General features: G+C 38.1%; 2 protein-coding genes across 5 annotated transcripts in view; one reads left to right on the plus strand and one right to left on the minus strand.

The window, feature by feature from the left end:
- LOC146002545 (NADPH oxidase 4-like) overlaps window positions 1-23,145 on the plus strand; it is a 94,271-nt gene extending 71,126 nt beyond the window's left edge. Inside the window, exons 12-16 of the mRNA XM_083140470.1 lie at window positions 3,662-3,778; window positions 6,227-6,335; window positions 8,155-8,232; window positions 16,550-16,650; window positions 22,863-23,145. Of these exons, the coding sequence (XP_082996596.1) occupies window positions 3,662-3,778; window positions 6,227-6,335; window positions 8,155-8,232; window positions 16,550-16,650; window positions 22,863-22,983 (526 nt within the window). The 3' untranslated portion in view covers window positions 22,984-23,145. The remainder of the gene's footprint in view (window positions 1-3,661; window positions 3,779-6,226; window positions 6,336-8,154; window positions 8,233-16,549; window positions 16,651-22,862) is intronic.
- Window positions 22,997-26,936, minus strand: part of LOC146002544 (organic cation transporter protein-like) — a 111,377-nt gene continuing 107,437 nt past the window's right edge. For all 4 annotated transcript variants that reach the window (XM_083140469.1, XM_083140466.1, XM_083140467.1 and 1 more), the window contains exon 11: window positions 22,997-25,329. In XM_083140469.1, the coding sequence (XP_082996595.1) occupies window positions 25,320-25,329 (10 nt within the window). In that variant the 3' untranslated portion in view covers window positions 22,997-25,319. The remainder of the gene's footprint in view (window positions 25,330-26,936) is intronic.

The following is a 26,936-nucleotide window of genomic DNA, read 5'->3' on the forward strand; positions in this document are numbered from 1 at the left end:
CCTAGATATATTCTACATTTTGAGATAGGTAGGGCACTGCACAGTCTTGATCTCTGCCACTTTGGAAGAGATGTGATCAGCACCATGCTCTGGCCACCTTTACCCCCAGGTACCCACTGGTTTGAAGCTGGTTGAGCCCCAGAACCACTTTATGTGGGGTCAAGGCCCGAAATATTCCAGTCTTAGATCACCCACCCTGGGAATTGAACCAGGGTCTCCTGCATGGCACAATAGTGACTAGACCAGCATCACATAATTTGTGTTAAGAAAATTTCTTTCAGTGTGAAACAGGAAATCACAATGAAATTATACATTTATCTCCTAAGAGTATTTGTTACTCTAGAATTAGTAGAGTTCATTATACTACTTTAATTTTCTCATAGAGTATGTAAAAGTGTAGTATTGGCCCAGAACAAGTTCAAAGTTTCATAAATACATTTTGACTGAAACTGAATTTTTATAAAAAATTGGCTCCTCACCAAAATATGCATGAAAACATTTGCAGTAATGTTACTGATTATGAACATAGAAAATTGTATACTCGTGAAATCACGTAAGAATTATTTGTGTTTGATCAGAATATGTGTCCTTGATATCATATATTATTTACTGCGAATGATTGTGTCTTACCATTTGCTTATAGTCATCTAGTAAACTTAGGTATTGAAATTATTATTACAGTTACCATAGAAAAGCTTGTTTCTATCAAAGCAATATGCCACATGCAGCTTATTAAAATATTTGTCATTTGCCATCGTTGAGGCAAATATTATGACATTGTTATTCTTCAGTTTGCATTTACTGCATGTTATTTGCACACATTTGCATTATTATATTTTTTTATGAATACCATAGTAAACTGAATAATCATTTATCACCACGTGGTCGACTTTTGATCTTGCCAATGAAACTCTAGCCTGAGCATAAATGTTCTTTGGAAGTGTTCATTCATAAATTTATCTAATCATCGCTCAACCTCATTGTCGCAATTAACCGAATATGGCAGAAAAGCGATGCAAAATAACAAAATTAAAACCATTTATGAAAACAATTTTTGTCTTTTATGTTTAGTGTGTGGATTTTTATACCTATTGTAGGTGTCTTGTGCACATGTATAGATTGATTTGGTATTTTAAGTCCACTTTATGCACAGTAAGGCTAATTGGGACTGGACCTACAGTTTAAAGTGGGATCCAAACCACTGCCTCCACTGAGTATTGAACCCGGAACTGCTTGGTTACAAGGCGAGTAAGCTACCACTGTGCCATCGGGGAGGCCCTATGTATAGACTGAGTAGCTGTTTCTACACTTGCGAGTTTTGACTGAGCACAGTGCACTGGCCTGCAGTTACATTTGAGTGTTGATTGTTGTGATTTATGTACTATCCCTACTGGAAATTTCTATTGTTTACAGTAGACAGAATCTACTGTTACTATTGTGCTCTACTGTATCTCTTGGAAATCTACTGAAACTGAATGGTTTCCTACTGAACACCTTAGTAGGCCTAATGTACAGTAGAGTAACTACAAGTGAAATATTCTCTTCAGTATCACATGTAATATTGTATATAGTGTGTCTAGCTCAATATATTGGCCGTAAATATAACTTTTCATTCCCCGTGATTATCAATTTGTTTTTATACAGATTTTAAAATCTAAACGCAGTAGATGTTTCATAATGCCTATGGATCTACTGAAAACAGTACAGTGGAGAAACTACAAGTGAAAATAATTTCTTCAGTATTATATTTAATATGTAAGTAGTGTGTTTAGCTTAAGATGGTGCCTGTAAATATTAAATTTCACTCCCCCTTATTAACAATTTTTATTTATATCTGTTTGAAAATCTGAACACCTATTGATCTACTGAAAACAGTAAACAAAATTTTCAGCATGGATGCAATATATATGCTATGGCCTAGGGCTATTGTACAGATTGCTGAAATCAATAACCCAAAAAACACTTTCCATATACTTGAAAACTTTTGTGTCCCCATTCTAGAGTACTGTTCACCCATCTGGAATATGGCTGCCCATTCTCATCCCTTCAAGATTGACAGTGTTCTTGCTTTCACCTCGCCCTAAGATCATGGGCATTGGGAGGGGGGGGGGTCGATCCCTGGAGATTAACATTGTTCATTTAAAGATACAATAAAGACGGAAGTGTGTTACTCTTATTGTTAAGAACAGAAATAAAGTTCATCTAGTTAGTATTCGAACAGAATAATCAAAGTAAAAATGCATTGGATCGAAAACATTGAGTTAAAATTACAGGAACTAGGTTATATTCTACCATTTCATCCAAAGAACAAATAGTTTCACAGTTTTTTAAATTCTAATAATTACGGTTGTAGGCGAGAGGTCACACAACACACTTTATATAAAAAAAAATCCCCCCCCCCAACATTTAAAGCCTTTTTTTGAATGAGATGTGCAAAGGTTAACATCAAAATGCATTCCAATACTAACTGCATAAAATGCAAAAGAAATAATGGAAAATAGTTGTGCGGTTATTCACTCGTTTGGTGGATCGAGTCTCTCCATTTATATAATAATAATAATAATAGTTATTATTATTATTTGAAATAAAATTTATTTTTGTTAGTTTATAATATTTATTATTGTATAATGACATTTATAACCGTGGTAATAATACTTATTATTTATCTACTATTCAACTTTTATCATTTGCCCGACCCCGCAAAAATTTCTGGAGATGCCCATGCCTGAGATATCTATCCAAGAGAGATCTGCTGGAACACTTACACATCAGTACTCTTAGAATCCCAAAGATATGAAATTACTATGCAAGATCATTAATAGAAAGTTAACTTGAACTTCATGAACTTTCCCTCAGAACACCTGGGCATACAACCTGGAACAAGGTCATTTCCACACTGCAACTTCCCAACTCTCATTCATAAATATTCCTTATACTATAGGCTACCAAATGAGCTTAACAACATCTCAAACTAAAATTTTTTTGTCCATCACCAAACTACAAGAACTTGTGCACAAGTACCGTATTTACGTGTTGATGGGGAAAACCAACAAACCATTATATCTTGTATATAATGCGAAGTACAATTCAGGTTCAAGAAATAGCTTTCTTAGTTGTAGGACGTAAAGCTGTTGCTGGACCGATCAAGAGTGAATGACATCATACCTATTCAACAAGCCACCTGTTGCTATGTGGACTAAGAGCAGAATATCGTCTTGTGTATACAATGAGTTACCAACCCACACCCCCTCCCCCTCTCCCTCCACCGTGTTTAGATCTCAAAGCTTTCACTTCTGAAATCACCTTCTTTATTCTGTAGTAGAAGAAAGCGAGATCAAAATTATGTAATGTATTTGCGGGCTCGTGAAGTTATTTTCTATTATTTCTTGCCTGACAAATACCGTTGATGCACATCCCCTGTGACAGGAGGTGCATGCTCCAATTCTGCCAGAATGGCCCTGTGTGTGTGGTTTCATGTTGGCTGTCTGAATTAGTCCATGTATAATATGCACCACAGTTTTCGGGGGCAAAAATTTTAGAAAAAGATGTGCAATATCATATTGTATTACAGTATTTTCTTGAAATGTGACAGTGGTGTAACAAATCCATTTAAACATGGAATAATTAAAATAAGATTCCAGTATTAATTTTCTTTTTCCAGACTTCTGCTTGATGGTCCATTCAGCAGTCCCCTGCAAGGAATTCTGCACTGTCGAGTTGCCATATGCATCGCAGGAGGAATTGGGATCACACCTTTTGTAGCAGCTTTTCATATGCTGTAAGGGTATTTTTGATTACAAGCTTAAAGTGGAAAAAACTAGAAATGAATTTAGTGACATACAATGTTCCAAAGTTCAGCTATTCTGCAAATTATACAAAATGTTGGAATCAGAGGCCAGCATATTCTGCATTTTACCTACCCACTGCCCGCTTGCCGCGAGGACAGGTATACCTGCTCGCCTGCCCACGGCAACGAGTCGACTTGCGTCTTTACCCGGGTTCTTCGTCTTCCAGGCGCTCTGCGCTTACAAGGTAACTGGGCATTCAACAAGACCCGGGCGCCTGCAAAACCTGCTGGAAGGAAACAGCCCTCCGGCAGCGTGTCGCTCCAGGTGTTTCATCACCACGTGGACAGCTTCAGCCAGTGTTGCCTACTTACGTAGCTCGTAAATCCTACGAGGTCCTAGGAGGAGCTCTCTCCTCCAAGGAGAATTTATATACTTAGCGATTTCAGTTCAGCGTAAGCAGTTTTTATCTTATTGCCAGGAAATGCACGCAGTATTACAGCTTCATTTATTTAAATGAATGATCGAGCAAACAAAAATCTCCTCACTGAAAACTAATTGCTTTTCATTGCATGGTGCCTTAACCAGGCACGCAGTGGCGCAACCAGAGGGGGTAGGGTGCATTGCTCACAACCTTGGACGGAAATTAAGTCTAGCGGAAGGGTCAGGGTGGGGGTCAAACATTAAAGTACAAGAAAAAACAGACTAGCAGAATTTAAGAGTAGCAGGGCTAAAGGGTACTCAAGATGGAATTAATTTTCATATTTTTCTTGCATTTTCCTTCCAGACGGCCAAGGGCACCTGCAGAGGGGGAATGGAGGGGTAATTGCAACCCCTTGATTTCAAATTTTATGAAAGTAGAAATATATTATAAAATATTATCCAGTCTCATCAAGTTCAATGTCGTAGCAAAGGGGTAGCGGGAGTCGGCCCTGAGCGCCGAACGATCTAAGTGAGAAAAGTTTTAAAACAGAGAATGCTATGGCGGCCCGTGATATTATTTGCTATTAATGTTGGTTTGTTACGAGTTGGATGAATTGATTATGTAATACGTCGCTCCATGTGAAAAGAAAATATTGTAGATGGAAATTTTACATGCCATATGTCTGTACATTCGGAATGCATTTATCATGCACTTTCTTTCTTTCAAAAACAGTTTGTGTGCTTGTTTTCCATTATTAGCTAACGTGAAATTGACGTGTTGAAAAAAAATATTTCTAATCCTCTGTTTCAACACAAATGCGCGTGAGAACCGACTTCTACCCCCTTTTTGCGTGATTTATGAGGATTATAATGCCTTTCATGCTACTTTATTACTATTATTGTGATTGTTCTTGTTGGCACGTTTATCCAAGTACTTGGCCCTACCCCCCAAACGAGGGTAACGGCAATGGCCCTGGCTGGCTACGGCCCTGGTGTTCGCAGTAGAACAGTGTGTTGTTCGACTCGCGACCTCAGCGTCGAACGTGACATGTTTCAGTCCTGTCCTATATCACTATATATACGTATATTGGTTGTTTACGACATATACTTATGGATCCTGTGCCACGGCAAACCTATTTCAATGTGTGTGTGGGGGGGGGGGGGGTAGCAACATTCGTAAATCTCATTTCATTGGTGATGTGGCTTACGAAGCTTCGAGTTCCCTTTTTTAAGTAGTGAAAATCTATTGCAGTTGGCAACACTGCAGAACGGTGTGGGCCAGGTGCAGTTTCTACTCGAAGCAACTACGTCATGCAGAGGGAGGGGTCTGCAGTTGATGGAAAGAACGAACTGAGACCTACTAGGTATCGTAAGACTGCGGGTACCCGGCGGGTCTACAATGCCTGCCAGGAACGATCTGTGCAGGTGGGCATACAAGCTGCTCAAGCGAGGGTGTTGCGCAGGTTGCATGGCATTTCAGGAGCGATGTCTCGCGAACGGGTCTGCTCCAGGTCTTGTGCAGGCCTTTAGTTGGAATCCTTTTCTTGTAAAAATAAATTTGTTGGTTGTGTACACCTGCATACAGAGCTTTAGTTTTCAAAACCAAGCAGAAGGTTAAATGTGTATTTTCTTTGTTTGTAATATCAAAAAGAACATTTGTAGATACACACAAAAAAACGTAAAAAATTACGCCGAGTGAAATACTTTCATTAAGTGACTTTTCTAAGCATTCATTTTTCCACTGGTACAGTTTTTAATTTTTGGTTGCTATTATTGTGATGGTAACACTCACCTTAAGCAATATATTTGTACAGGGTGTATGAATAAAAGGGTAACTGAAAGTATCCAAAACATACCATGTTCAGTTACCTTTTTATTGAAACATCCTGTATGTTTTGGATTAAGTACACTTTGTTGGATCTGTTCAAGTTACTTCTCTTACCAGATATATCTTGTTCAGTGGGGTTGTATGTTGCGGACGGATTAAAGCTTCTAATTTAGAAAATTCTATCTTTCAGTACAAAGAAAAATATGATGAATCCCGAGAGGATCCATCTGTTGTGGCTGTGTCGCAGTTTGGAACCAGTTGTATGGTTTTCTCAGCTTCTGTGCAGTCTTCACAAGAAGGTATTCTCACTCTCTTCATTTTTGTTACATTACCTTGGTTCTTGAAAGCATGCATGTAAACAAAGTTTAAGGCTACGAGGGACAGTTTGGCAACATATGGACATTTATTTCAGTAACGTCGAAATGTGAACTGCTACTGAAAAAAACGATAGAGGCAAAAGAGAGCATGAATTTCTCCCCATGTTGGAAGTGGAAGCGTTCTTTTAAGTTGATTATTAAGCCAGATACGATCTGTTAAAAATACGATAAGTATTTACAAGATCCCATATATTCTTTATGGAGAGGCAACTTCAACTTCAAATTACGTCTAATCAAATGGACATTTAGACTTTCCAACTGCAAATGAAATCTTCAGCCTGTTCTCTTTCCATTAATATGTTTTTCTATGCCATCGGACGTTTGATATTCCAAACAGAGCAAATAAAATAATACTGTCATAAGCATGATACTAAGTTTAATCCTCCTCCTACAAACACCCAGCTGCAGCGAAAGGTCAGTGGGGAAGGAGCACTTTAGGGTCTTCACTTCTGGTGGGACACAAACTGTCAACTTTATGCTCAGGTAGGCTGATCAAGACTGGATTTGCAGTTTAAAGTGGGATCCGAATCATTGTGCACTGTCACTGAAAAGATGACAGCATTACCACTACGCTAGCAGGGAGCCTTGCATGTGTGTAATTGAATATACAGCAGAATGATCACCAACATTAGAGTTGGGAAAGTATATTTGATAATGCATTAGTTAATTTAAGGCAAGTGGGAAATATGAAGCCCTCAAATCCTGTTTTACATACTCCTACATTTAATGTAACATTTTATTAGCTGATATGTTAACTGTAGAATTCGATACACATTCAGGCACAGATCCACAGGGAGGACAGATATATTATTATACTTAATGTTTTTAAAGACTCAAATGTTCTATCTTTTATCACCAGGTTTAATAGGATCTAGAATAGCTTTTAAAGTTTTATTTAAGTGTACTATATCAGATAGACTAATCGCAACTGGACCTATAGTTTAAATTTGGATCTGAACCCCTGTGCAACGTGCCTCAAAAAGGGCATTGAACCCAAGACCTCTTGAGAGACGTCATTTTAGTTTTCTTTTTGTTTTCACTTTACTTCTCGTGTATTATCCTTCAGTTTACCGTGGCACTGGGAGGAAATATATCATACTGCTGCAGTATGTTTTAGTTTGATTTGAGTCCTGCGGCCAATTTTTATTTATTGTGACATAAAATAGGAGTAGTCTGGGTGATTTTGACTTGCATTCCTCTCTGTACTAAAGGTAGAGTAGCTTACTTGACTAAGGATATGGCATCTGGAGCAGAGACGTTGTACCCTTAGTGAATAAAGTCAGCGAGCCTTCAAAATTAATATGGAAAATAAACAAAAAATAAACACCCTATCCAATGGTGGAAACATGTATCTTTACATATGCAATACTTAAACCGCATCCATCAGGAATAGAAATGTCAGCTAAGCTACTCTGCATTTAGTACAGAGAGGAATGCAAGTCAAATCACCCAGCCTCCTCCTATTTTATGTCACAATAGATAAGAATTTGCCGCAGGACTCAAATCAAATTAAAACATACTGCTTTTGCAGTTAACTACTCTCTTATGATTCATTATCAATTGGTTTCTTGCATAATAATATGAATAGATATACCAAAACATAGAATTCAATATGTCGTGTGCAAATAATAAATAAAAGCTAAATAACATTCTAGTATTGATTTTTCAATACAATACTATAAAATTCTAATTTTTTACTGATTGCCTGACAATTTTGGAACTTTTTTTTCTCTGTACACAGTTCTGGATGGAAAACAAACCAGACAGGCTAGAAATACGCTTGCATATCACTGGGCACTTCAGAAGAAATTCCATTCAGGTAAGCGTAAACTTATACTTGGCATGATTCATAAATGATTCATGCGTTTTCAATTATTAGGAAACACAATTCACAATTTGGAGTTAAAAGTGATGAATACAAGTTCCTAATTTGGTATTATAATTCCCATGGTGAAAATAGTGTTTTTCTCTATTGAAATTCCATTCAAGTGCTATTTCAAACGTCTATAAAATGGATTTCTCTTGTAGTCTATGGTTGTTACAAGCATAAAAACACAGTTTTTTGTTGCGACATTTCAGGAGAACACATGCTCCCTTCATCAGACATTTCTTCTTATTATTATTTTATGTCTACAAGGGAAATAATTCTATGATGCAAGCAATGCGTACATAGAAAAAAAAATCTAAAAAATTGTTGTTTTTTTTCTTTCTTCTACATGGTTACATCTTCTGCTGATAATACTGACTCGAAAAGGCTCAAACTACTGAAAGTACAGTGGCCAACAACATCCTTCACTATCATTACTATCCTCATCAAATTAAAGACAATATGCAGTTAGCGAGACAGGGATAGGTAGCACATGACTGTGAGGTACATGGTGCAGTGGCAATGGAACATTAGGATATTTGCAGTGGTGATGCAAAGATGGTTCATGACATACCAAAAAAGCAGCTACTCTCATCCCCTCCCCCAGTTGTAAAATAGACCATTATTACCACATATTCTGTATTATATAACTTATAAGCTTCTGAGAATTTTTTATACTCCTTCCCAATCTGCCACCCCTCATATATTTTTCCTGTCATTACTATTGGGTATTTAATCAGGGGTCGTACACCATGGCAGTACAGTCTAATGTGCAAGGTTTGGGCTCTGGCTACGGGACTTGTGTAGGTCCGAGTATCCTCGGGAAACCGTAACAATTTTTCCTGAGATTTCGGCCTGTGTATGGAACCAGTGGCCACCCACCATCGTGAGGAAATTGGGGACCTATGAATGAGTAGCGTAACCCGGTCATAGAAAATCTATGACAACAACCAGGGGGTTTGTCATGCTGACCACACATCACCCTGTAACTGGTTGAATGATCTCCCACCTCGGCCCTCACAGGCTGTTACATCACAGGTTTTATTTGATCAGGGTTGTCAGGCATCCCAGATTTTAAGAGACAATCTCTTGTTTAAGCAATACATCATCCATGACATTCTTTCCTGGAACGTTAATTGTCCCGTATTTGAAAATCACAATTTCTCCTACCCATCTGTTTGTGACTGCTACCTCCCCTGTGATGTGCAATGCAAACTAACTAACTCTCTAGCCTTCTTAAACCCGAAGGTTCATGGCTGCAGCAACACAGGCCTTCCATCTTTCCCTATCTTGAGCAAGTTCTATATACTCTTTTCCATCCCTACCGATTTCCCTTAGGTCCATCTCAACGTTGTCCCTCCATCTTCATCTTGGCCTTCCTACAGGTCTCTTACCATCAGGTTTCCCAACAAGAATCCTGTAAAAAACAATGCAATGCAAACACATGCCTTATTAAGATAAATGGCATTTATTAAAAGAACTCTCAAACAACGTTAACATTTTACATTATAACAAAACTACTTTCCACATTCCATCTTGTTTGCAGAGACTATTACATAGCAACAGTAGTTTGCTTCTTCTTCTTCTAGGAGGCAGTACTACATTCCTCCCAGAGTTACAAAAAAATTATTAATGAAGGTAACCATATCTATGAGGGAGTCTTTAACCCTGGTCGACCTCCTAGGCATATGAGGAGTCGATGTGGATCTCGGTCGTGGAGCAGCGTCAGCATCTTGGGGTGGTTTATGTCCACAGACATCTGGTTGTGATGAGGTAGTTTTGGAGTCTGGTTTTCCGTCTGCCGCAGCACCTTCTGGTCCATATGGACTATCATCATCCCAGTCTTCTGGATTGTTTTTTTGTCTGTGTGTCCTGTGACGTATCCAACATGAATGTACCACTCGTTGAGTCCCATTGGCAAGGTGCACTTTGTAAAGGTGAGTTTCACCCAACCTTTCTGCAATATCTGCTTGCTTGAAGTTAGGTGACAAGTGCTTCGGCGATTGAACCCACATCGTTTCTGCAAGTGAAAATGTCCTGAAAGCCTTGTGGTTGCACCTAGGTTTAAAGAAAGGAGGAGCATCTGGTAGGATCTTCACATATACAGCTTCACCATGTCCATGGACTGAAGGTGATGATTCAGGCTGCAGGAAGACTAAATTCCTCTCCCAACTGGGAATTCCTCAAAAACAGCAGGTACTCTACTAACTTGGCTTCGAACTGTAAAGAAGTCAGATGTGGATGTTCGTGCAACACCTTCAACATGCCAGTCTTCACCATGCGTACATATCTCTCTGCAAGTCTGTTGCTAGGACTATGGTACTGCGGTATTGTTGTGTGTTCAATCCCGAACTGTGGCAAAAGGAACGGAACGTGAGGCTGATGAATGCTGGACCATTGTCGGAAACTATGGTTTAATTCTGAGAGTCAAGCACAACTGAAGAATCCAGCGTATGATCTCCGGTGCATCTAAGGATGATACTGGCCAGACGTCTACCCAGCGACTGTAAGCATCCACAAGTAATAGGAACTTCCTTCCAGCCAAGAAGAAATGGTCCGCGTGGAGTCTTTGTCCTATGAATCTTGCTTCCTATTATCAGGATGCCTCTTAACCTTGGGGCGTGTGGATTGACAAGTTTCTTCATGAACTGGTTTTTCCTTGTTAAATGGTAATCCACTAAGTGTATCCATCGTAGATGCAGCATCTTCACCTAATGGCATGTGTATGGTGTTCAGCATCGGCTTCGATACGTCACCACCAGTGCTAGAAGTAAAAACTTGTTCAGATTTCAACTGCGAGTGTTGAAGTTGCTCAATCTCTGAATGCATGTCTACCATAGAACAGTACTGTTCTCCAATCTGGAGTAACAGTATCTAACCATGAACAACCTATGAGTGGATAATTTAGATGTTCCTTGCACAAAATAACAGGAAGTAAGTCGATCCAGTTCAGCCTGTCCTTGCACTGAAAGAGCATATTTCCCTACAACATATATTTTTATAGTGGAACGGTTAATATGAGTCGTTGGGAACAAATTCCTGAATGAATCTGCTTGGAATAGTCACAGTAGGTCCAGTGTCAAGTTCACACTGCATAAACTTGCCGTTAATAAATAAATCCTTTAACATTGGATTATTTGATAAAGGGCAATTGGATGTAGGTGACCTGATGATGTGAGAGTCACAACTGTATGAGACGACACTAGGTAACCACGTTGTTTGCTCGTCAAGTGAACTTTGAGATGTTGACATTTGCAAATTTTTGTGTTCAGTAGTTTGTCCTATGTCATTATTACCATTGGGTTTCCGTTTAAACTGCTCTCTCTCTTCCTACATCGTTTCTGCCTGTGACCACGTTTCCTACAGAATGAACAAATTGAATCCTTGGCTGGCCAATTGTTTTTAGAATCATGTCTGTGTGTACTGTTAGGACAGTTGTAAGCAGTATATTCCATACCTTGACTCTTAGCAGATGAACCATAAGTATATTGTTGTGGTTGTTTGTCCCCTTGCACTGTTCTCTCCAACATTTGATTTTGCAATGTCAGTTCTTTACATCGCTGAAAGTTCAGTGAATGTTCTGAAAGCAGCTTCCTTCTAGTAACTTCAGATCGAATACCTAACACAATACGTTCGACCAAAGCTTCATCCAGATACTTGCCGTAGTTACATTTTATGGCATGTTGCTTCAACCTTATGAAATAGTCAGAAACTGTTTCACCTTCCTCTTGCACACAACGTAGAAACTTAAGTCGATGAACAAACTTGTTAGTTACAGACTTATAGTGTAACAAAAGGCTATCCTTTAAGCGAGAATATGATAGGTTCTGCACAAGATCCGATGCGACAACATTCTTCAAGACTTTAAAAGCCCTTGCACTTATGAAAGTTTGAGTATAGGAACTCTTTGATCATCAGTTAACTTAAGAACAATGCACAACTGTTCGAAACATAACAAGTATCTTCCGAATCTTCATCGAAAGCAGTAAATGTCATATTTGTAAACATATTTATGACTGTAGAACAAAACTTGGAGCGTACCACTTCTAATTATGCTTGATCTGCATCGGATCAAAATGTATTCATGAACGTAACAAAGCCCTTGTACGTTTGGTGACTATGACTTGTTTCCTCATTAAAATAAATTTTGATCTATGTATTTACACCACTATTTTAACTATTTTATAAGACTTAGACAGTTTATTCTTACCGTGTTATGCCAAATTGTGTCAAGCCGACACATTTGATTGTTACAACAGCTTGTACGATGAGGACATTCAGTCAGACATGAATAAACTTATGGAAATGTAAGGTTCTTGCAAATGCTACAATCAGACAGCTGCACATCGGCCAGAATCGCTTACTAGGCCCGCCTGGCTAGCGAGCGGGCGAGTAAAACTGTAGACCTGTGTTTTGACCCGTCAAGCATCGAAAGCCCACGGGTAACTGGAAAGCCTTGCAAGACGAAGCTCACTTATCTTCAGAGAACGTTCATTCCGGTTTTGCAGTCTCCAGATACATGAGTCACGCAGTCACCGTTGCCAACTTTTAGATTCTAAACTGGTCAAGGAGCACATTAAATGTTGATCACTTTTATCAATTTGAAATAGCAGACATTTATTCCTTGGTAGAAAACATTTGTATCACTCACACCCAGTGGCGGCGATTGGGTTCCAAAACTAGGGGGCCAACGTGCAAAAGTGGGGGAAAGGGGGGGGGGGCAAGGACAGTTTAATTTCCCTTGGTACATGAGGTTAGCGTGGTGCAAAAGTGGCAAAGAGTAGGGGGGGGGGGGGGCAACTGCAGCTGGGTGGATAAAAATAATAATTTTTATTTATAATTTTTGATATTTTTTTATTTAAATCGATCTCTTCTTGGCACCGTACACACACATATTTTTTTATTAGAAAGGCTTTTTCTCACAAACGGCCCTGTAAAATATTTGAACAGTTTGATTAAAGCAATAACAAATTACATGTAAATATGCATTTCTCCATTTCTGGAACTGAACGTAATGAAGCTAATATGAAAATGTTTGTTGACTGTGTTAATAAAACTATTATAATTTCAGTAACTTTTCTTACAGTGAAAATAATAAATTCTGGATGTACTTTATAATTTTAACTTAAAATAATTTTTAGTCTTTGTAGCCGAATTTTAGTGTTTTTAATGATAGTTAGCCAAATATCAGCTGCCATATTTATTTACTGTTCAGTGAAAATGACACAATTTACAGTTTAACATGATTAGTATTTTGTATATTATTCTATTTAAAAAATGTGCTATTTTTGCTTATAAAAAATATTGAATGTAATCAAGGGAAATTTAAGTGGATTTTTTTTTTCAGATGACATATTACATTTACTTTCGTATGATTTAAATCAAACCACCTTGCTTAACAGAAAGCTTGATTCTGGGCAGCAAATGACACTTTTACATTAGATCTTGCCCTTTCTCGTTCAAGAGTGAGATTACAGAATCCGCTAAATTTGGGCTGAATCATATCTAAGTTTCAATTTTGAGAAAGATAGTTCTTTTTTCGTGGTTGTTACTTGAAGAGTAGGAAACAAAGAAAAGGCGGTACAGGATACAGAGAACACTGGAAGCTAGTGTAGAGCTATCAAGGAAAAGAAACTTTGCCAAAGCACTTGATTTCAGATTTAAGCACATTCCTGAAACGTAGAACTTGATCAGGAAATTCGGAAGATAAATCACCTTCGTGCCTGTTACAGAGGGCAATAGCTGCATCTGAAGTTGTAGGAAGGAAGAACTGCTAATATTATCCATACTGTTCTTCAGTTTAAAACACCGGAAGCATTTAAATGCCCCATACTTTGCTCCGTGGCAGTTTGAGGTGCTTTATCATTAACATATTAAAATCGGGTAGGTTTCGCAAGGTCACGAGACAGAAGAAAAGCCAAGACAAAGCACTTTTTATTCAAGAAAATAATAAATGGATAAAAATGTCCAAGCAATTTTTGCGTTAATGTTTCACATGAGAAATGAGAATTATTTTGACTTTTTCGGGGCCCCTTAGGATTAGAGCTCCCGCCCGCCTCTGATTTGACGTATTCATTCAAATTATAACATTAAACTAGAATATAAAGCCAGATAAAACAAAATTATTGCCCACAAAAATTAGCCTTTTCTATCTTTCTCGCTTCCATATATTACGTTTTTCGTATCAACCTCATGGGACGCGAGGCCCCTACATGCGTGAGGCCCAGGGTGATCACCCACTTCACCCACCCCTTGCTACACCAATGGTTATACAACCCCAAGTCCCCTGCACCTAGCAGAAATTCAAATATTTCCATGCGTAGTGAAATATAATGGCAGTTGGCAACAACAGTAGTGCTCGCGTCTACCTGCAAGAACTACATCGAGTCTCATGGGTCTTCTTAAGACCCGGGTAATAGAAAACCCTGGCAGGCATCGATGCCTGTGCACAACTGTGACGTGATGCCAAACACCTAGGCTTGACGTGCATGTTGCATATTATTGTAGGCGCGCCTCCTCGCAGACTGGTTTTTTTCGGGTCTTGTGCATGTCTCTGCCTACAATCCATGAAGCAAAGAGTTATTTCATAACAACTGCACCATAATGTTGTGCAATGCAAACACATGCCTTATTAAGATAAACAGCATTTATTAAGAAAACTCACAAACAATGTAACACTTTACATTAAAACAAAACAATTTTCCACATTTCATTTTGTTTGCACAGACTATTACATAGCAACAGTAGTTTGCTTCTTCTTCCTCTAGGAGGCAGCACTACACCCTGTACTCTTTCTACAGTCTTTCTCAGCGAGCATAGTGCAGGGTATTTGTAAGTTCTGTTCAATTTGTTTGAAGATGAGTGATAGTCTTCCAATGCAAAGAAGACACAACTAGTGTGTATTTTGCAAATCATAGTTGGAGAAAAAAGAGTTTCACCTGTGGTTGAAGAATAGTGGTAATACATAGAAAGCAGGTTGCAAATAATGCAAAAAGGATTTTCAATAGTACATGTAGGTTACATTGATGTAATGCAACATACTTGAGGAATGGGGCATAAGTGTCACAAAGTATCTTCTTTAAAATAATCTACAGTATCTATTAATAGTTTTTCATAAACAACTGTTGTGAAGATGGGAAAGGTGAGTAGATATGTTCATTCAGGCTATATACTGTGTTTTTGCTATTTTGTCCCTTACTTTCAACTTGTGTTTGCAATTTTGTCCTGTATTATCATCTTTACAAACTGGCAACCCTGTATTTCATTGTCCACATCTTTTTCGAATACTCATTTCAGCTGGGTATTCCCAACTTCAATGTTGTTGAAGTTTCTGAAAACAAAAACAAGGGGGATAAGTTATAAATGTGGTGACATGGATGCACTCTGGTACAAATGAAAGGCAAGAGAGAGAGAGAGGAGAAAACAATTGACTACCAACTTTAATTTAAGATTTTTCCAAGGAGATTCTCATCTTGGTTGAGCTGTATATGTATCAACTTGCAGCACAATCTTCAGAAATTATCATATCCATCCTATCTCTGAGCAGGATGTGATCCTTCTGAACCAATTTACTGGTATCCTATTATACAATCATCTTGAAACGCTGCAAGTTGATGTGTAATGCAGGCTTTAAGATTTTTGGATCTAGATCAGTGGTTCCTTTGCGAGACAGCAGCCCGGTACATTTTTCATTTTTAAATCAATGCCCCGATCCCAACAATTTTACTCGTGAATATCTTTCAAATTTTTAAACTTCAAATTAAATATTAATAAATAAATTATGGCATACGCTACTAGGCTTCTTGGCAAATATAAAAGTGCATTTGAATTAGTTGTCAGATACTTAATCTACTGAAATCTTGTAGTTTCTTCAGGCCAACATCCTTAAATTTGGCAAGTGCTGATCTTCATTGGCATGTTCCAATTGGAACACCGAAAAATTCCAATTACAGTAATACTTATTGTGAAACTGATAACGATATTTTTCTCATAAAACTGATAATTGTATTACATTTAATTGTAATGATAGATAAAATATTGTACTCCATTTTAAACAAATAAGTGACTTTTGACTCATTCAAGAATATTTCCACTGCAAAACGTTTGCCAATGAAAATTGCCATGCACACTAAAATGACAAATTTCAGCAGCCTGGTATAATTGGCACCAGGACCTAGTATCAGGCCATGGCCCGGCAGTTGAGAAACACTGATCTAGATACACATTTGCTGTTAGCTAAGCCATGTGTAAACAAACATTTTCTTTCTAGAATCTCTTTGAGGATAAATTTCCTTTGCTGGTTCCCAGAATATTCAAAGGGAGGCCAAATTGGAAGGAAGCTTTTCGGGAGTGGAGTGCCATGTATAAGGGGTAAGCATTTAATTTAAAAATATACAATCGTGAATACCCTATTTATATTTTCCTCTATTCTTCCCTGATAATGTTGTGTGGTTAATACAGTGCTTTTCATGGTTGAGTTGGCCATGGAGCGGAGGCTAGCGTGCCGGGAAGTATGAGAAGCATTGAGACATCGTAGCGAGTGTTGGAAGTGGTCACATGTCTCTCCATGTTACAGAAGGTAGCCACCAACACATCAGGTGTCACAGCGTCAATTTCCCACCAAATGCTGTCTTGCAGTTACATGTAAGTTCACTGTTTTTTGCGATAGATCTTTCCTTTCAGCATGCCCCATAGGAAGAAATCCGATGGGGCAAGGTCAGGCCAAAGTCCCTTGGAAATGACACGATCTTCAAAGGAGGACACAATTTCTTGCATGCTGGTGCTGGAAGTGTGGCAAGTGCTGCTGAAAATACCCAACTGATTTACAAACTCGTGGAAGATTCCCACACAGACTTCTGCATGCACTGTTGTGCCAAAAATGCGGCACCTTGATAAAGTGCACCACACTCCAATATTTTCATTATGAAGGTGTGTTTTGTGCACAGTGTAAGAAAAGGTGTTTTGTGCACAATGTAAGGATACCAAAGCTGGGTATTCTGGGAATTCACGACTCCACTTAGATAAAACCATGCTTCAATGGAGAACCACATGTAGTCAAGGATTCCCGGATGTGAATTCACAAACTGCTGGAACCAATAACAATAACTGACTTTTCACTTTGTCGGGAGTTTCCAATTGTTGCACAGCAGAAACACGATATGCATACAACTTTGCTTTCTTGGTAGCTCGTTGACATGTGCTTGTGGAAACTCCCATTTCCTGCAACAGTCTATGCAGCGACTTCTTTGATGAGGCCAGCAATGTGTTTTTCACTTCCTGCACATTCAACAATGTTCCCATTGTTTCCAGTTTTTTCACCAAATATTGAATGGAAGACTTCACAAGCAGTTTCTGAGCCCCAAACTGTGCACTACATTGTCGCTGACATGCCTTATGTACTCCACTTTCCAGTACGTGCGAACGATAAACACACGCTGTTCCACTGAGTACCGACTCATACTGTACTGCTTTGTTACTGTACGGTAGTCACGAATCACTGATTGTAAGAAACAACTTTCAACCAAACAAACAAGAACCACTATCAAGTGTGTCACAACAGCAGGGCCAAGAACTCAGACTGAAAGCACACATCCGTACGATTTAATGGCAGAATTGCCGACATGCATGCATGCCTACACAAGGACTAGAGAGACTGTGGTGCCATCTCTAATTGTCACAATGCTTTTATACACCAAGGTATGTTTGTAGCAAATTTCATTCCATTATGACCAATAATTTGATTTTTATAAGTGAAAATTAGGGGTCGAGAGCAAGTGAAACACCCTGTATAATTTTATGTACAAGTTGAGTGGAAGAAAAGGCTACATTAATAAATAATAATAAATAAATAATATATCCTTTAGTGTATTGATAACAGAATTACAAGTAAACAAAAATAGACATCTTATTAGTCTCAGCTTTATCTACAAAGCTTTCACAGACCAGATCTTTTGGTAGGTAAAGTTGAAACAGTGGCTCCCAGTTGTGTTACTGGATATTGTCCATCACTAATGTGTACCCACGTGAATGTACATGCAGTTCTAGCAGCTAGAAACTTATTTCCTGTACTTTTTGACACTAAGTTTCCAAAAATTTAGATTTTTCTCTTGCATAAGGACACTTGTGTGTTTTTAAACTTGCATGATATAAAGATCTAGCCTCTGCACAGTGGTTCAAAATACCTCAAAACCTGGCTAAAACTACAAAAAATTAATTAACAGAGGCCAAAATTCCTGCATGAATGGTAAACACTTGGGCAGTATATCATCCCAAATATTTCAGCTGTAAGCTAACGCATGTAATAGAGGCAGGTCGTCAATTTGGTCCTTACGGCTGGAATTTGCCATTCTATGCTACTGTAATGGCCAATGCCTAGATTGATTAGCTTGATCTCATCACTCCTGGCCATAAATTACGCAGGGAGCAAAAAGTTGTATAATTACATATTGTTTCTTCCATCGTAGCATGTGATTAGCTTTTATGAATTGGTTTGTATAATTGTCACAATGATTTATTGCAAGTACGATGCCCTCCGTGGATTGGATTTGTATTATTAGATTAACACAAACTGCCATATGAGTTGTATTTAAATCACATTAGTTTTAAGCATGGGGCCTCGTGAAGCATATTTGACTCGCACATCTCTTTACCTTGGGAGCATCGTGGTGCACAGGCAACTCACGTTACCATGCTGTTATTGTTATACAACTTATAAAGCATGGATCAAATGAAGAGATGCACATTAACTTATTTTCTATTTATTTTTGCCTTTAATTTCACTTAATTCTGACAAGTTAACAAAAAAACATTTTCCTTCATGAACGGTTTTCAAGTTCTTCCAATTGCGCATTTGGTACACTAGTATAGATTGGATTGATTTGTTGTTTTAAGTCCACTTTATGCACAGTATGGCTAATCGGGACTGGACCTACAGTTTAAAGTGGGATCCAAACCACTATGTGCCTCCACTGGGAATCGAACCCGGGACCCCTTGATTACAAGGTGACGATGCTACCACTGAGCCATTGGGGAGGCCTGACACACTAGTATAGGGCAGAGTCATGTTGCAAATAACAAAAGACTCAGAAAAAAACAACATAACAATGCTTGAAAAAAAAAAAACACATGGTGCGAGTCAAATATAACTCATGTGGCGTGCAACGTAATAATTGATTTTAGTGCTGTGTGAGTTGCATATGACTCGTGCACATAAAATAATTAAAAATAACAATTTTTAATCTAATCCAAGAAACATATTGCTTTAACGTTTTTATTCTCGTAATAAAACATGGTGGCCCAAAGGAACAGTTTTTTCCTACTGCGGCAGTCAGTGTGTTACGTTTTACTGAGACCTAGAAAAAAATGTCCACACTATTCAATTCCAACTTCTGTACAGGTACATCTCTTCCTATTGGCACAGCAGGAAAAAGTCATACGAACTTGAACAAAAACATATCCATGTAATGAAACTGAGCTGGAAGTTGCATACGTAGCTCAGTGAATTTTGTGGACATACGTATTTATTTTCTTTGAGTATCTGCTGAACATATTGGATCGCGCAACAAACTGCCTGCTAATTGCACAAGAAGAAATGTTGGCATCTCTAAAAGGAATTCTCAAAATGACACTTGACTAAATGGGGGTGTGATGGAACATGTGGGCATATCCAATACAAGCAGGTGCTTTTTTTTAATGCAGAAATCTCCTTCATATCAGCTGTGCCATTGCAGTTGTACATTTCCTTGAAAACTCATGGCGCAGTGGTAGCGTCGTCGCCTTGTAATCAAGAGGTCCCAGGCTCGATACCCAGTGGAGGCACATAGAAGTTTGGATCCCACTTTAAACTGTAGTTACATTCCCAATTAGTCTTACTGTGCATAAAGTGGACTTAAAACACCAACTCAATCAATTTCCTTGAAAACTAAAGACAAATCACATGGCAAATCTCTGTTCATCATCTACACAGTACTGCAGACTCTTTAGGATACAAATCAGAAGGAAATGGCAAACATCAAAGCTGAAACCATCTACTGCAAATCTTGGCAACGAACTGAAATAGATGACAACTATGGTTGACAAAAAGGTGTGTAATCATCTATTGCTTCAAGCCAAAAATCCTACATCTGTGGAGCAATGCCTTCAATGATGAACAGGGAATGGATTTATATGTAGTAAAAATGTACTCAATATGTAAATACATATTTAGTTGAAGTAATTCTTGAAGCTTTCCTGGCGGCAAATGAAGTTTTCTCGGGATATCAGCCAGGTGATTTCCGGATAGGCTTCCGAGAGCTAATGTCACTCTCATCTTCAGGGATTGAAGTGCAGAGAATAGTTGGGGTATGGTTATATGTATTAGATGTGGGAGGGGTACGGTGTAGGTGGTGGGCCAATCAGGTGCCGTCTCTATGACGTCCGTGCTCCCAGTAGACTGTCGCTAGCCAGGCTAGGTCCAGGTCTCGTCCCGTGTTCCTGTTGAACATAGAATTGACTTCGACTTCACAACCACCGAGATCATCAATATGTCATCCAATTAGTGGGACAGAATCATCAAAGAAGCAATAGCCATCCACGGGGAAAAGGAAAACCTCAACAGGGACACAGGACTAGAACTGGACCCAGACTGGCTAGAGGGCACCTGATTGGCCCGCCACCTACACCGTACCCCTCCCACATCAAATACATATAACCATACCCTAACTATTCTCTGCACTTCAATCCCTGAAGATGAGAGTGACGTTAGCTCTCGGCAGCCTATCCGGAAATCACCTGGCTGATATCCCGAGAAAACTTCTTTAACATATTTAGTTATTTTCACCAAAATATGGAGTTAAATATGGGCTTAAAATTGTAAAAAATGACCTTTTTAATAATATAAGACAATACACAAGCTACATAAAATACAGTCTCAGCCTTGTAACTATTACAGTGGCTGTCTTTGAGAGAAACCAGAAGCTAATCCCGTACTAGTAGCAAGGGTGGGGTTAGCAATGGGCTGCTCGACTTGGGACTTTCTTCCAACATTGACAAACCAACCAGGAGCCGATGCTTGAGCCCTCATTTTCTATTGTTGACAACAATTGTAAATAAACTGGAATTTCAAGTGTTTACAATAGCAAAAGTAAACAGTTGGAAGGTAGGTGGGTGTATATGTGTGTGTGGGAAAAAAAATATATTGTTCGGATTTCAGAAATGTTATAGTAATGAAATTGGAGGGTACAAAAAAGGCCAACTTTCATTTAACATCGCTTCGGACTGTTATCTAAACTCAGTGGCGAAGCGTGACATTTTTATGTAGTCATCGCAAGATCTTTTAACGGAAGGGGTGGGAGGCACAATATTTCTCTGCGATAAATGCCAAGGTCACTGCCAATTAAATGTAAAAGTTCATACCACAGACCTTACTACTACAAAATACATAATTTTATCCCATACGATGAGAATTATTAAATATGATTGAAACTGAAATGCACACATCTCAATTGTCACGTTTGAAGGTAGAGCCTTTATGGTCTGCTGCCAGTTGTTCTTTTGATAAAAAAAAGCAGATTTCATATCGTTCAATATGTGCTTTTCCTCTTAACAAGTGGAAATATCAGACATTCACAGTGGAGTGCCCAGGATTTTCGAAGGGGGGGGGGGGGGTTACTTTTTAGTAGTCATTCCTCATTTTGCCAGCCTGTCACGATCTTTAAGAATATTGAGCTTAAGCTGGGATTATGAGCCTCACCAACCCCTCCTTGAGCACACCACTGGACACACGGAATAATCTTGATGGCTCCAGAGAAACCCTGCCGTGGCTGTAAACACGGGATGGGGGCTAAAAAAAGGGCCTGTTATGACCCAGGTCTGCCTGTTCGGCTGTTTTTGGCACCGGCCAGAGGGATTCGCACCACATCTGTGATGAACTGAGGCTTCTAACACCACTGCCTTCAATAGGAAACTTGAGGGGAGGGTTCGGCGCGAGGGGTAGTACTGGAGCCTCATTTCGATGCGCTAAGATTAGCGAATCCCATGCGTTTTCCTAGCTGTTTCATGCTGTCGCTTGGCTTATTTCGCACAAATATGAGACTATTCTGACTTATTATTTTTACTTCTTCTCTAAAATATATAAAATGCAATATTTTTATTATCTTGCTTGGTCATCGCCCCATCTCCCGATGATTGGACACTTCGCCTGTCTAAACTATCGGTGATAAACTGTCAATCAATTTTATATTGGTACTTTATTGGTATCTGCCAAAAATTTCACATCAGCCCATCCCTAACTTTTAAGCACAAAGGAGGAACTTGAATATAAAACTGCTAGCAACACAGGTAACAATTCTGATTTAGAGGACTGAAGGTTAATTGTTGAATTTTGATACAAACTACTCCACATTTTAATTTCATTACATGTTACTGCAACAAGGACTTCTTTTTAGATAAAAATAAAATGTGTATAACATGGTAATGCATCTCTTTATTTTTGGTCAGGTATAGAGACATTTTGGACCACTTTGCACTAGACGAAAACTACTATTTTTACAATGTCTCTAGTTATACAGATATTCTAGTTTTCTAATGAAGAAATATATTTACAGGCAGAAAGTGTCAGTGTTTTCTTGTGGTCCCAAGTCCATGAACAAGGAGGTTCGTTCTCACTGCAGGGAAAGAAATGCAAATGGGACAACATTCAGCTTTCTTCATGAGGCGTTCTCTTGACCAAGTTTGATGCAAATGACAACAATAATGCAAATGATTTTTGTTTATAATATGAACAATTTTTAATTTTACATGAAATGCATAAAGCATACTTGTCACTGCCAAATAATGTATTAGTCATAATTTTGTGTATATTTTATACAATAAAATAACATTTTTCATAGTTTATCTTTTCTAGTATTATGATCTTATGATGCCTGGGAATATGAAATAAATAACATTTTCTAGTTGTATGATGAAGTGTATCTGGCATTGAAATCTAGCTCTCTCTATAATACTTTCACTAGCAAGCTTCATTTCAGTTGCTAAAAAGAATTTATAGTACAGTCCCTGGCCATATTATGAGACACACAGCAATTATTTTTTTTTAAATAACAGTTTTGAAGGCGAAAATTATACAAAATTGACCATTCATTATCTGAAAAGTTTCCTGTACGTTTTTTGAACCCTGGCAAATGTACTTTCTTGCACAACATTGATATCAAATATAGTAATAGTAATAACAACATTGATAACAATAATAATAGTAATAATAATACAAAGTAATGTAATTCGACACAGTGGACACTTTTAACAGTTTGCTTACTTTTCATATTAAAAATGTTGCAATAGGATTCTTTGTGGCTGAACTTTGATTATTGTAATAAACAATATGTAAAGAGGACGTACTGTTGTTACAAACAATACAGCCAACACCAAGCATCATTGTTGTTGAACGAATATGCCACAGTTCAATTCAAGCTGAGTTGAGAGGAGGACGTCTTGCAAATAGTGAATCATATTTGTGCTAAATTTTGCAGTGATATTGTTTTTGTACACTCTCAGTATATTTTTTGAATTTAATTATGAACATTAGGGAGTCATGTGCAAAATAAATGACTTGACACCGAGAAAGATTGCTGAAAGTAAGACATTAGTAAAGACTAAAATGTTCTCTAATCGAGAGATGTCTCGAAGATCTGATGTCTGAAGCATCTGTGAGACAAATAAAGAAGAAAATTGAATATGGTGGACAGTGTAAGCCACAAAGGACAGATGTGGGTGTAAAACAATTTTTACTCCAAGATCCTTACGCTGTTTGAAGAACATTTACCTCACAAATAGATAAACTTGAAAAGAGTGGCGTTCGTGCATCTGAAAGAACAGTAAGGTGTAGGCTCTCTGATATGAACCGGAAGGCACTCAGACCTGCTAAGAAGCCAAAATTAACCCCTGCTATGATTCGAAAAATTTTCGTTGGGCAAAAGCTCACAAAGAAAAAGATTGAACTCTTGGAGATCTGTTTGCTTTAGTGACGAGTGCACGTTTGAAATCTTGGGAGAATAAATCTCAGTTTATGAGAAGACGTCCAGGTGAAAAAGACAATCCTGATTGCATTGTGCAGACTGTCAAACATCCGATAAAAGTTATGATTTGGTCAGTCATTAGTAGCAAAGGTACAGGACGTCTGTATTTGGTTCAAGGAACAATGAGGCAAGAACAATATAGGGAAGTGCTTAGAAGAAAGCTGCTACCTCAAGTAAGAGAATGGTTCCCAAATGGAGAACCGTTCATATTCATGCAGGATGGAGCCTCATGCCATACTGCAAAATCAACAAAACCGTTTCTACAGAGTGAAAATGTCCCCCCTCTCTTGTCCTGGCCGGGAAACTCTCCAGACATGAACCCAATTGAAAATGTTTGGTACCTAGTGAATAAAGAAGTGGCAAAGCAAACAATGACGATGAGAATTGGCCTAACTTAAAAAATAATTCAAGTGCGGAATCACCATCCTCATATGAAAGAGACAGTACAAGCATGCATTGATAGTATGTAAGCCCTGATAAAGGCCAAAGGCAGCTCAACCAAATATTAAAATTGACTTCCAGCCATATGTATTGTATAGCTAATATTCAAGAAACACAGTAAGAAATTATATTTGTAATTATTAATGTATCGAGTAATTGTTGTCTTTTGTTATGGTTCACATGTAATCAATGTAATATTTCATGTAATAAAATAAAAAATAAAAATAGAGAATAACAAAAAATTTAGACGAGATAATAACATATCCTTAAAATTTTGCATAAAATTTGGAGGTGCATCTAATAATTTGGCCAGGGGCTGTACAAAGGACTATCACTGATTCAAGGTATGTTTTAACTCAAAACAATTTTGTCTCGTAAGTTGTAAGCATATATAATACAAAAACACTAAGAATGTACAAATAAAAGCTATAATGAGGGGTCGTAAGTACAGATATATAAAAATACTGCTAAATACTTTGTCATGGTGGTGGCTGTTTATAAGACACTACAGCAACATCCTTTCAGGTGAATATTTTGTCATTTCCTTCGTTAGGAACACCTGGAAAAGAGAATGATACATTATTGTTATAATTAGGGACAGGAAAGCTTACATGTCCAGTAGTACACCATGTCCCAAAATGATTCTTGGGAGTTTCAAGTAGTTGGTGAATGTTTTTATCATACATGTGCAATGACAACGGCTGTGTAAGTTTGGTACCCTATCACTTGTTTCCCACCAGTCACAGTGGCGTAGGTGTAATACAAGATGGCGACTCCCATGCTGAAGACCTTTTGCATCATAGAATTTGCAAGGTGTGGTTCTGCTGTTTTAGTTCAGCGATTTGGAAGTGATCCTCTTGTCACATAACAACATTCGTCGATGGTTTAATAAGTTTCAAACAACTGGATGTGTCTGCAAAGGGAAGAGTTCTGGACGTCGAAGTGTGTCGAACGAACGAGAGCGTGAAGAAGCATTGGACTACTGGATGGATGTGTGCAGTGTCACAAAAAGTGCTCACATTGAACATTTATGAGGTACACTACGTTTTCTTGTTGAATTCTTTACTCCATGTAAGCTTTGTCCTTGTACCCCACATACCAGAGAAATTAAACGACTACAAAACCCCGATAATCATTTTGGGACATGCTGTATATTACACTAATTAAAACTAGGGCTGAGCCGATAACCACTTTGAACCAATACCGATGCCGATACTCTCACCGATACCGAGGCCAATACAGATACTTGTAAAATTCGATTTTAAAATTGCAAAGGCTAGTTATCGACTTATATCAAATTACATTCCTTTAATGACATTAAATAACTCCAAAAATATTATCATGTAGCATTATATTTATAACACTTTAAAATGTTTGTTAAAAACAGTAGTAGTTCTCCGGCTACAAACAAAAGATGCACGCCAAGCAACAGTACAGCAAGTTTCAACGAGGACGGTTGCAGTGGCCACTGAAATTGATAGAACAAAGAAAAACCAGTTTCGTGGATAAAGTGAGTACTAGTTGCTCCGTATTTATATACTACTATAATAATAATAATAATAATATCGTCTTTATTGAGAGGGCGTGTTTCGGCCTCGCGGGCCGTTCTTACAACATACCCTTTAAAAAAACATATTACAATTGACACTTTCCACTTCTTGAAAATCTTTGTTGCAGTAGAAAGAATAAAAGAATAAAAATACAAAAAAAATTACAAAAAAAAAGAAATTAAAAAAAACAACATTCCTACTTATAATGTAAACAATTAATGTACTGAAGGTACAGAGTTAAATACCACAATTAAAATACAATTATTACAGCTAAAACTACAACCAATACCTCATTCCCATTCATTACAGAAAAGACAAAGCCAGGCACTATTGTTTGGACAGCAGATGCTTCTTTAGATTTATTTTGTATGTTGCAGGGTGGAGCTCCCCTGAGGTCAGTGGTGGGGGGAGGTCATTCCATTCTTTTATTGTGGTGACTATGAAAGAATTCCCATAGAATGTTGTTCTGTGTACAGGAATCGTGAAGTGTGTTTTTTGACGAAGTTTAATTTGTTTTCCTTTCTTCCTGTACGGAGCAATTTGATCATATAAATATCTTGGTTCCTTATTGTTCAGGATCCTGTACAATAAAGACAATGCCAAAAATGTTCTCCTA

The sequence above is a fragment of the Lepisma saccharinum genome, chromosome 18, assembly GCF_977018435.1.
Source record: "Lepisma saccharinum chromosome 18, izLepSacc3.1, whole genome shotgun sequence".
Classification (NCBI taxonomy): domain Eukaryota; kingdom Metazoa; phylum Arthropoda; class Insecta; order Zygentoma; family Lepismatidae; genus Lepisma; species Lepisma saccharinum.